This window comes from Ctenocephalides felis, unplaced genomic scaffold (assembly GCF_003426905.1).
Source record: "Ctenocephalides felis isolate EL2017-DRISC unplaced genomic scaffold, ASM342690v1 CF-g0.4_SCAFFOLD_01170, whole genome shotgun sequence".
NCBI lineage: Eukaryota > Metazoa > Arthropoda > Insecta > Siphonaptera > Pulicidae > Ctenocephalides > Ctenocephalides felis.
This window is the reverse complement of record NW_020537324.1, coordinates 82,933,661-82,946,929: the sequence shown is the minus strand read 5'-3', so window position 1 is coordinate 82,946,929 and position 13,269 is coordinate 82,933,661. Positions and strand designations below refer to the sequence as shown.

At 29.8% G+C, this 13,269-nt stretch overlaps 1 protein-coding gene across 1 annotated transcript in view; it reads left to right on the top strand.

Moving 5' to 3' along the window:
* The window catches only part of LOC113367800 (activated Cdc42 kinase-like), a 53,282-nt gene that overhangs the window by 16,705 nt on the left and 23,308 nt on the right, over positions 1-13,269 (top strand). The window contains 5 exon segments of the mRNA XM_026609379.1: positions 2,467-2,645; positions 2,714-2,856; positions 10,549-10,665; positions 10,734-10,864; positions 12,597-12,743. Coding sequence (XP_026465164.1) covers positions 2,467-2,645; positions 2,714-2,856; positions 10,549-10,665; positions 10,734-10,864; positions 12,597-12,743 — 717 coding nt within the window.

The following is a 13,269-nucleotide window of genomic DNA, read 5'->3' as shown; positions in this document are numbered from 1 at the left end:
ATTCAGGCTAATTCGTAGTGCGTTCTATGGAACCTTACATAGCGCAGTATGGGAACCGTGTTATGAGAGACTCAGAGTTGGTACAAATCGCACCATTTTTATCGCGTTGTATGGAGACCAAGAAATACAACTTGAAGTAGGAGAAATACGGACGAAATGACATTTAGGACATTGACACCTTATTCAAAAATTGGCGCGACACAGTAGTCAGCTCAAACGTGTTCTTAGACAGCTATTATATAATCAGGCATGTCTAAAAGATAACAGTCGATAACAAAATTTACATCAATACCCTTTTGCACAACGAACTTATGGGCTGTTGACCAAATACCGTGTAATAAGAAGTCCGTGTAGTCGGAGGGATGTCGGATTTTTAGCTCCGTGTAGTATGGGAACCGTGTACCCAGAGTGCCGTGTAAAGCGAGGGCCTACTGTATTCTGTAACGTCTGTGGCGTGTTTATTGCGCAACTTGGCAGACTGGTGCAAGCGAGTAGGCATGAGCACTTTTCGATTATTTTAATTGCGCAATCATTCAAGTCGGCAAATTCAGCACATGTCCCGTTTTTATTTTACTTTGTAGCGAATTCATTAGTCAAATTTATGAAGTTATCGACAATTAAAAGTTATTAAATTAGCCCTCTTAACACTTTGAATTCTCTTCTGATGCTGTAAATATATAAATTTACTAGTTGGTTTGGTATTTAGCCTTGAGGCAAGTTACATGAACTTCCCGATATGAGTAAATAATCGACTTAATCAATAAAAACTAAATTAATTTAAGAGTAATTAAAAGTATTCCGAGTGGATTTATTACACATAATTGAAAACAAACAAACAGATTAACTCGGAGTATTTTCTAAAAGTAAATTTTCAGAAATCAATATTTTTTATAATTGAACCAGTTTCCAGGACTTTAATGGTTTATTATGTTCAAGAATAAGCAATCTATCATTATACCAAGTAAATCGTCTAATTTTAATTTTAACAAATGTCAAAAGAACTACTCATTTTCTCAAACTTTGATGAATTTTTAAAATCAATCTATTTGTCGTAAGGCCGTAATATTTCAGTAAGTTCTATAAGACCATGATATATATATCGCCAAAAAAAGTTCCATAAAAATCTGCTTGATTTTTTTTTCAACAGTTAATTACAAGAAAACGGCTCGGTAGATTTTCACCTAAAACTAATCAGTATCATTCCCAACTAATATCTTTCGAACAGTTTTTGATTTTTTAAAATCGATAGCTTAAATGTGGACGAAAAGTTTTCAATTATGTGTAATAAATCCTCTCGGAATACGTCTAGTCACTCATAAATTAATTTATCTATCATCAATTAAGTCGATTATTTACACATTTCGGGAAGTTCATGTAACTTGCCTCAAGGCAAAATATCAAACCAACTAGTTTTCTAAGGAATGCCAAAATGTTCAGAAGGTTTTGAAACGTAAAATATATAAAAACATTTATTTTCGATTTTTTTTGCGATTACTATAACTTGCCCTACGGTAAGTTAAAAACCTTTGAAAATTTATCTTCTATATATATAAAAATAAATCGGGTTTTTCTTCCAGAACGCACGAACCGATTTCGGCAATTTTGCATTCGTTGGAAAGGTCTCGGGCTCAGCAAGGTTTATAGCCAAGAAAATTAGTGGTGCATGGCATCGTGCCTTACTGCAAATTGCTGGAACTTCACGCAGCGTAATTAAAAATTCGAGTAATGACATTAGTGAGAATTATCAGAATTATGCTTGGTTAAGTCAACGAGCAATTCTTGCCGCAAAGAATAATGACACGCACTGAATTTTACCATTCAATCAAAAATAACTGGCGATTTGGTGACATACCAATGATTCCGACTGGTTTTCCGTTTGACTTCAAACGATTGCAATTTCCAAGCGTTCGCAATAACAAGTCTCAAGACTAATCGCTTAGTGTTTGCGGGATAAATTTCAAATAGATTATTTAGAAAATCATTGTTTTTTGCATGGGCAGTTATACGTTGCCTGTTCACGAGTTGGAAAACCATCCGCTTTGTTTGTGTTAACGTCACACCAAAAAACAAAAAATGTGGTTTACCAAAGAGCACTTCAATGAAACGGATAATTTGCGGATTCACTTTCATTTACTTAGAAACGTTCAACTAAAAAATACTTCATTTTGTAATCGAAATAAATTCATTACTGTTGTATAATAAAATTAAATTTTTCCTTTTCAAATTTAAAACAAACAAAAAATTTCTTCATCTTTCTCACGAAACCATCTGGTGACGAAACGAAATTCGTCGGGTTTGCTAGTTTATTTATATAAATAACAAAAATTTTATTTAAACAAAAAAATTATTTCTCTTTAAAAAACCAATATTAAAAAAAAAATAACAAAATCGGATTTCCTTTTTCTTTATTGACTCGACTATTAAGACAAAATGTCACTTACACCAAGCCCTATTATCTATTTCTAGTTCCCAATTTAAATCTAAATTTAAATCTGGATTTGAGGAAGGACTTCAGCGATTCCAACGGCAGGAAAGTCAAATGGTCGAAGGACGAGAATGATTTTGCAGACAACAATGCAGAACCTCATGAGTACCACGAAATATCGGATGACGAGAACGTAGTCTCTGATAGTCCAAGATTTGAGGTAACTACAACCACAACCATATTTTTTAATTAATTTATTTACAATCTATTGTTTCTATTATTTACCAGAAGTCGTTCGATCTCGGCCCAAGCCTGTTGGACGAAATGGAAAGCATGTTTCGAAGTCTTGGAAGTCCCAAAGCACCGCCTTCACCGGCAGTCGATCACGATGGCGTCAATCAAAGAAACGAGATAATGGAATTATCTAACAGGTAATAATTGTAGCATTAGCATTATTATAATTAATTTAAATATTATCTGTCTATATCTTATATATAAAGATCTTCTGTAACAACGTATGAATGATTAATCCTCCTAAACTATAATTCGGATTTTCATGAATCTTCCTGAAGTTTGTTCGGGAAATTTTATAGAATTTTTGATTCATAGAAATATAGTTAGATTGTAGAAATAAATGGAAAAAATTACAAAATACCGTTTATCATTGTTTGACCTTGAAAATATTTAAGGCATGGTTTGACATTAAAAACAAATGACAACTGTCATTTGCCAAACATTTCTATTCACTTATAGGCTAAGGCAATATTAAAATATAATAAATTCATGAATTGTGAATAAAGAAAATGTAATGTCTGCATTATTATTGCCGAAAAGCAGCTGAGATGTGCCAAAAATTAGAATAATATAAGATTTACAATCAACATCTGATAGGTAATGCAGTCTGCGCATGCGTCTGTCAGTGATCGCACATCAAACTTAGCCTATAATTCACTTTGACAGATTATTATTTTTTAACTTTAAATGCAGTCGTGTTTTGCCTTACTTTACTAAATCACGATACAAAAATAATTTACTTATTCAAACAATTATTTAGAAGTTTCATTGTGTCAAAAATTCATATGTTTGGCATTGGATACGAAATATTTACCCAAGACAATGGAGCATTTTTGGCCTGAATATTTTTAATGTGCTCCAATTTGCATAAAATTTTGGAATTAGGTTCATTTTACTCTCAAGTTTAAAAGTGAAAATAATTTAAACTCTTTTGCCACTTCCCGGGCGGATGACATCCCTTTTCAGTGGTGCAATTGTATCTTTTTCAAAATAACATCGGATATCGATAAAAGAACTATCTAGAAGAAAAAAATGTTTAATAATGTTTTTCAAAAAAGCAAATACTTTTCAAGTTACTGGCTACTGAAAATTTGTTGTTTTTTGCGTTTTTCATCGTTTTTTGCAAATATTGCTAAAAATATACATTTTAACGAAAATCATGTAATGAACAAAATTATATCAATTAAAATCCTAATAAATCGGTGTTCTATAAATTGTTCTAGGAACAATATTAGGCTAGATATGATAATGAGGTTTTATTGTACTCAAAATAAGCTTTAAAATGAGTAATGAGTGAGCTAGCAAGCAGATAAAAGACGCATATGATATTTTTTTCATTTGAAGCAAATAGTTTTTGAGTGCCATTTCCACCAAAATTAAAAATAATCGTATTCTCTCTAGAATCAATTTGGTTTAGGAGATCTTGACAGATTCTAGAAAATACCACAACTTTAGTGCAAGCGATTTCCAAAAAGCTCATGATTTCATGAAAAGAATCTATTTAAAAAACTAAAAGATACGTATAAAGGTATATAGATGAAAATTAAAGGTCTTTTTCTGACTAATTATTGCTTTTTATTTTTTTCTGTTACACAAATATGGACAGAGAAGTTACGGTAAAATAAGAGAAGTTACTGTAAAATTTATGATAGAGAAAGTTGTAGATCATTTAATTACATTTAAAATAGTAAGTTACAAGTTCTGATAAAATCAGAATTAAAAGAGTTATAATCCAATTAATGCCAGGGTGGTGAAGGAGTGCAAATTGTTTTCACTTCTGAATTTAAAATAAAGATTAGCCTATTTCCCACACGCTTTTTCCTCTCCATTTACTGCAAAAAATTTTGTTGATCGTAGGTTGAATAAAGCACATGTGAACAAGATTTGACAAATTAATTCACTTCAAATATAAACTTAAGTAATGATGTATATTGAATTATTAGTGAGAAAAATGTAATTTAGATATTAAACTTACTAAAAGCCAGTTAAAATATGGTACGAATATATAAAATTATAGGCAATATTTTGAAGCAATTATTTTGGGTAGAAAATTCCAAGGTGATATTGTACCTTTACCGCAAATGCTATATATTAATTCTTTCTGAATTTGTTATACCTTTTAAAGGACTTCAATTTTCAACACGTGTATCTTTTACTATAAATCACAAAGGCAGACGATGATTTTTTGTGTGATAAATTTGGAAAATCAATGTTTTAGTCGTGAATAAACAAAAAATCATTCATTTATACATCCACATCTACAGGTATGATTGAAAAAGTGTATAACCCTTGGCATTAAAATAAATTGAGCTATTGGAAATAAATTTGTTCTATTAATTGCAGTGTATAAGTTTTAATATACAATTTTATTGAATATATTTTAATATTTGTTAAATGGATAATTGAAGTGTTAACTGTGGGAATTGAGAATAATCATTTTATTTGAAGCAGTTCTACATTTGACATCACTTGTATATTGGTGTAAATAGTAATTCGAAAAACAATAATTATTATTTTCAACTGAGCGGTAAATATTAGTATAGGATATTGAAAAAACGTAGATGTGGGTGCAGGATAACGTCTGTCGGGTGTTCTAGTATATATATATATATATATATATATATATACTAGCTGACCCGACAGACGTTGTTCTGTACCTACGTCTACAATTTTTCAATATTTTATACTAATATTTACTGCTTAGTTAAAAATAATAATTACTGTTTTTTGAATTACTATTTACACCAATATATAAGTGATGTTGAATGTAGAACTGTTTCAAATAAAATGATTGTTCTCAATTTCCACAGTTAACACTTTAATTATTTATTTAACAAATATTAAAAAATGTTCAATAAAATTGTATATTAAAAATTATACACTGCGATTTATAGAACAAATTTATTTCCAATAGCTCAATTTATTTTATTGCATTTAAGGGTTATATAGTATTTTTAGTCATACCTGTAGATGTGGATGTATAAATGAATGATTTTTTTGTTTATTCACGACTAAAACATTGATTTTCCAAATTTATCACACTAAAAATGATCGACTGCCTTTGTGATTTATGGTCATAGCATAAGATACACGTGTTGAAAATTGAAATCTTTCAAAAAGTACAACAAATTCAGAAAGAATTAATATATAGCATTCGCGACAAAGGTGCAATATCACCTTTTATTTTGCTACCCAAAATAATTGCTTCAATAATGCTGCCTATAATTTTTATAATTTCGTACCATATTTGAACTGGCTTTTAGTGATTTTAATATCTAAATTACATTTTTTTCTCCCATAAATCAATATTCATTATTGCTTAAGTTTATATTTGAAGTGAATTAATTTGTCAAATCCTGTTCACATGTGCTCTATTCAACTTACGATCAACAAAATTATTGCTCTGTGAATTTTTCTACTGTGCTCCAATTTACTTGATATTTTGGAAATAGGCTAATCTTTATCTTAAGTTCAAAAGTGAAAACAATTTGCACTCCGTCACCATCCACCGCATTAAATGGATTATTACTCTTTTAATTCTGATTTTATCAGAACTTGTAATACACTATTTTAAAGGTGATTAAAGAGCTACAACTTTCTATATCATAAATTTTACCGTAACTTCTCTTATTGTGAAACGGCGAAGGGTTAAAAGGCTCGAAAGACTTCTGGTTGGACAGCCGCGCATCCTTAATTAATACCTCTATCAATATTTGTGTAATGGAAAAAAAATAAACAACAATAATAAGTCAGAAAAATACCTCGAATTTTCATATATATATATATATATATATATATATATATATATATATATATATATACTTTATACGTATTCTTTCAGAATTATTATAATGAGAAATTGGATGTTTTTTTTAATTTTTTTTTCATGAAATCATGAGTTTTTTGAAAATCGTTTGTACTAAAGTTGTGGTATTTTTTAGAATCCATCAAGATCTCTTTAACCAAGTTAATTCTAAATGGAATACGATTATTTTTAAATTTGGTGGAAATGGCACTGAAAAACTATTTGATTTAAATGAAAAAACATTATATGCGTCTTTTATTTGCATGATAGTTTACTCATTTTACACGCAGAAGTACTCATTTTAAAGCTTATTTTGAGCACTATAAAAACCCATTTTCATATCTAGCCTAATAATGTTCCTAAAACACTATAAAATAGCGATTTATTAAGATTTTAATTGATATAATTTTGTACATTACATGATTTTCGTTAAAATGTATATTTTTGAAGATATTAGCAAAAAATGATGAAAAACGCAAAAAAGAAACAAATTTTCAGTAGCCAGTAACTTGAAAAGTATTTACTTTCTGAAAAACATTATTAAACATTTTTCTCTTATAATTAGTTCTTTTATCGATACCCAACGTTATTTTGAAAAAAAAAATTACTTAATAAATTGTTTTCACTTCTGAAGAGTAAGATGAACCTAGTTCCAAAATTCCAAACAAAATGGAAAACAGTAAAAAAAGTTCAGACCGAAAGCGCTCCATATGTAAATATTCCGTATCCAATGACAAACATATGAATTTTTGACACAATGAAACTTGTAAATAATTTTTTTTGTATTGTGACTTAGTATAGTAAGGCAAAACGACTGCAAATTGAATATTTGCACGAATTCGTACGGCGAAATTGTTCGCAAAGTGCGTACACAATATTATTGCAAGCAAAAGCATACCACGCGCACGTTGAGAACACGATTCGCCGTGCGCGTCAGTCGCATGCGCAGACTGTCAGACTCATGTTATATTATTTGCATCTTATATTAATTTAATTTTTGGCACATCTCAGCTGCTTTTCGGCATTAATAATGTAGACATTACATTTTCCTTATTCATAATCATGAATTTATTATATTTTAATATTGCCTTAGCCTATAAGTGAAATAAATAGAAATGTTTGGCAAATGACAGTCTTCAATTGTTTTAATGTCAAACTAAGCTTCAAATATTTTCAAGGGCAAACAATGATAAGCGGTTTTTTGTAATTTTTTCTATTTATTCTACAATCTAACTATATTTCTATGAATCAAAACGTTCTAGAAAATTTCCCGAACAAACTTCAGGAAGATTCATGAAAATCCGAATTATAGTTTAGGAAGATTAATGAAACTTACATTGTTACCGAAGAATTTTATATATAAGACTAGCTGACCCGACAGACGTTGTTCTGTACCCACGTCTACAATTTTACAATATTTTATACTAATATTTACTGCTTAGTTAAAAATAATAATTACTGTTTTTTTAATTACTATTTACACCAATATATGAGTGATGTTGAATGTAGAACTGTTTCAAATAAAATGATTCTTCTCAATTCCCACAGTTAACACTTTAATTATTCATTAACAAATATTAAAAAATGTTCAATAAAATTGTATATTAAAAATTATACACTGCGATTTATAGAATATATGCGGCATATACTATAAAGCATAACTTTGTTGATCGTGAGTTGAATAGAGCACATGTGAACAGGATTTGACAAATTAATTCACTTCAAATATAAACTTAAGCAATAATGTATATTGATTTATTAGTGAAAAAAATGTGATTTAGATATTAAAATTACTAAAAGCCAGTTAAAATATGGTACAATATTATAAAAATTATAGGCAACATTATTGAAGCAATTATTTTGGGTAGAAAAATAAAAGGTGGTATTGCACCTTTGCCGCGAATGCTATATAGTAATTCTTTCTGAATTTGTTGTACTTTTTAAAAGATTCAATTTTCAACACGTGTATCTTAAGCTGTGACATAAATCACAAAGGCAGACGATCATTTTTAGTGTGATAAATTTGGAAAATCGATGTTTTAGTCGTGAATAAACAAAAAATCATTCATTTATACATCCACATCTACAGGTATGACTAAAAATACTATATAACCCTTAAATGCAATAAAATAAATTGAGCTATTGGAAATTTTGTTCTATAAATCGCAGTGTATAATTTTTAATATACAATTTTATTGAACATTTTTTAATATTCGTGCTCTGTGAATTTTTTTAATGTGCTCCAATTTACTTGATATTTTGGAAATAGGCTAATCTTTATCTTAAGTTCAGAAGTGAAAACAATTTGCACTCCGTCACCATCCAACGCATTAATTGGATTATTACTCTTTTAATTCTGATTTTATCAGAACTTGCAATACACTATTTTAAAGGTGATTAAATGAGCTACAACTTTTTTTATCATAAATTTTACCGTAACTTCTCTTATTGTGAAACGGCGAAGGGTTAAAGGGCTCGAAAGACTTCTAGTTGGACAGCCGCGCACTCCTTAATTATACCTCTATCAATATTTGTATAATGGAAAAATAATAAACAACAATAATTAGTCAGAAAAATACCTCGAATTTTCATATATATATACTTTTATACGTATTCTTTCAGAGATATTATAATGAGAAATTGGATGTTTTTTTTTAATGTTTTTTTTATGAAATCATGAGTTTTTTTTAAAATCGTTTGTACTAAAGTTGTGGTATTTTCTAGAATCCATCAAGATCTCTTAAACCAAGTTAATTCTAGATGGAATACGATTATTTTTAAATTTGGTGGAAATGACACTGAAAAACTATTTTATTTAAATGAAAACCATTATATGCGTCTTTTATTTGCATGATAGTTTACTCATTTTACTCGCAGAAGTACTCATTTTGAAGCTTATTTTGAGCACTATAAAAACCATTTTCATATCTAGCCTAATAATGTTCCTAAAACACTATAAAATAGCGATTTATTAAGATTTTAATTGATATAATTTTGTTCATTACATGATTTTCGTTAAAATGTATATTTTTGAAGATATTAGCAAAAAATGATGAAAAACGCAAAAAAGAAACAAATTTTCAGTAGCCAGTAACTTGAAAAGTATTTGCTTTTTTAAAAACATTATTAAACATTTTTTTCTTATAATTAGTTCTTTTATCGATACCAAACGTATTTTTGAAAAAGTAAAATTACACCACTGAAAAGAAATCTCATCCACCCGGGAAGTGGTTAAAGGAGTCTAAATTGTTTTCACTTCTGAAGAGCAAGATGAACCTAGTTCCAAAATTCCAAACGAAATGGAAAACAGTAAAAAAAGTTCAGACCGAAAGCGCTCCATTGAGTAAATATTCCGTACCCAATGACAATAATATGAATTTTTGACACAATGAAACTTCTAAATAATTTTTTTGTATTGTGACTTAGTATAGTGAGGCAAAACGACTGCAAATTGAATATTTTGAGTCTCCTTCGCACGAATTCGTGCGGCGAATCTGTTCGCAAAGTGCGCAAACAAAATTATTGCAAGCAAAAGCACGTGTAACGTTGAGAACACGATTCGCGGTGCGCGTCAGACGCATGCGCATACTGTCAAACGCATATGTTATATTATTTGCATCTTATATTAATTTAATATTTGGCACATCTCAGCTGCTTTTCGGCATTAATAATGTAGACATTACATTTTCCTTAATCATAATCATGATTTATTATATTTTAATATTGCCTTAGCCTATAAGTGAACAGAAATGTTTGGCAAATGACAGTCTTCAATTGTTTTTAATGTCAAACTAAGCTTCAAATATTTTCAAGGGCAAACAATGATAAGCGGTTTTTTGTAATTTTTTCCATTTATTTCTACAATCTAACTATATTTCTATGAATCAAAACATTCTAGAAAATTTCCCGAACAAACTTCAGGAAGATTCATGAAAATCCGAATTATAGTTTAGGAGGGATTATGAAACTTACATTGTTACAGAAGAATTTTATATATAAGATATAATATATTTTATTTTATCAGGTTAAGCAGGACAGCCAGTACCGGCAAGAAAAAGCAAGTGAGCGTAAAACCTATTTCTGCATCTGACGAACGAGCTTTGGACTGTGCCATTGCAATGGCGAATGAAATATCAGCAAGGTATTAAACTCAAATGAAATATAATTATTCCATGTGTATAATTAATGTTTTGTTATTTTATTTGATAGATCTATGACCGATCTGGAAAGTTACAATGGAACTGTAGATGGTTTATCGCACTCGTCCAGACAACAAGCGAGTCCTCATACTTCGGCCAGGAAGAAATTCAGTTTTCGGTTTCCTACATCCGGAATATCAAGTAAGATAATAAATATTTTTAATTTCCCTTATTGTTAGAGTGATAGTAATAGAAACTAGTGGTGTATGACATGGTGCCTTGAGGCAAATTGCTGGAACTTTCCGTACCGTAATGAAATATTTGAGGAATACTAAATGTTTTCAAATAGATTATTATAAATACTGAAACTGTTATTATTCGTATTTTATAGATAAATATATGAGCTTATAAATTGGACGACGACGTTTATACGAGGTGTGTTCAAAAAGTACCCGGAATTTTTAAATTTCGCGGTCTGGAGTGTCTGATTGTCAAAATTTTTTTTTATTGTGTTGGTATACATGCCCCTAAAGTATGATGAATTTTCAGCTATATTCACTGTTTACTTTGTCTGTGGTAGTCGCTAAGGTTCGACGTGTTTTTCTGAGCTCGGCGATTTTTACAATGGAAGAATTGAAAAAGTCAAAGAATTTGTATTAAATTTTGCGTAAAAAATGAAATAAAGTGTTGCAAAGTGCAAAAATTCACCAGATATGGCTCCGTGTGACTTTTTCCTATTCCCAAAGTTGAAGAGACCCATGAAAGGACGGCGGTTTTCCTCGATTGAAGAAATAAAGGCCGAATCGCTGAGAGTGCTCAAGGACATATCAAAAAGTGAATATCAAGGGTGCTTCGAAAATTGGAAAAACGCTGGCATAAGTGTATTATATCTGGGGGGGACTACTTTGAAGGGGACCACATTAATGTAGACGAATAAAAAATATTTTTTGAAAAAAACGAAAATTCGGTACTTTTTGAACAGACCTCGTATATGTTTACACGAAAAGTAAATAAACAAATATAATCAATCGAATTTAAAATAAAGGACATTGTCTAATATTTATAAGAATTATATAAACTGAATTGCAAAGTTGAAATTATTAATTTCTCGTAGGGTAAGTTATAGTAATCGCAAAAAAAATCGAAAATGAAATTTTTTTATTTTGGCATACCTTAAAAAAAATGGATTATGTGTGTGTGTGTACGTGTGTGTATGTATGTGCGGATACAAATTTTCGTCGACGATTTCGGGGAACACGAATGAAGCGATTTGGATCATTCAAAAAACATTCGATTCGTAATGATAAGGAGACGTGCTGATTAGTTTTTGGCGAAGGCAGGTGTAGCTGTTCCGAAGATACGGGGCAAAAAGTGCCGAAAACGGTAACTCAGTTTTTAAGAGAACGGAGCGTCCGATTTAAATAATTCAAAAAAACATTTTACTTGTATTGACAAGATGAAGAACCGATCAAATTTTCATAAATGCGGGTCTAGCGTTTTCGGAGATCTAGTAAAAAAAGTAAAAAAAATGCCTTTTGGCGGTCAAAAATGATCATTAGACATATGCACATCAAATTATCAGATATTTTATAGAGATTTTAACAATAAATATAAATTTTGTTTACATTCTATGGGTTCCGTACCAATGTTTATCTGTTAGACGGCGACGACGGCGGCCGCTATGTAGTTAAAGCAGTACGATTGCTTTGAAAAAAAAGTTACCTGATTTTTTTTGAAAAAAATTCAAACATTTTCAATAAAAGGTCAAAATTTTTTGGGCCAAATTTCCAAAAAAAGTCGATCACGTGAGAGAGAAACAATGAGATAAAAAGACACAGAGAGAGAATGAGATAGGAAGACAGAGAGAGAAAAAGTTAGACAGATAGATTTAAGACAAAATTCCACTTACAATTATTAATTATGAATATTTTAGTTCCCAGAACGGTGGAAGTCCAAGTCACCATCAGGGCAATAACCAGACAGGAAGCGCTCATCAAAATAACACGAATAGGACAGAATGCAGTTTTTATCAAGAAGCGCAGAGCATACCTGATTTACAGGTATGTCATACGATTACTTTTCTTCTACCTATCAAGACTATAAAAGTATCAAACAAAAAACAAAGATAAATTTACAAGAAACCATTTCTGATTTGCAATTGGTATATAACGATGCAATGTAGTTATGCTTTTATCTTTTAACAACGGAGACGGTTAAATAATATAGATTTTGTGTAGATTTACTTTGTTCTAATTTGCATCACTGTAGTATATCACTTTATATTATATATATATATATATATATATATATATATATATATATATATACATATATATAATTCTATTATCACTTATTAGTCGATTCTCATGATCACTTTTTGCTATTTATTTTTTTCACGATATCCTCTGTTCATATTTTCCTTCACTCTATCAATATTTGTTTGTGTCATTTGTTTGTTGGTTTAATTTCTGTTTTAATATTTTTTAATTTTTATCTCTCGCTATGTGTTGTTATTAACAAAATAATATTTTAACACATATATATGCAGTCGAGTAGGATATGGTTTTTGTGAAGACTCGATTGATTTATAAATTTTATACAATATT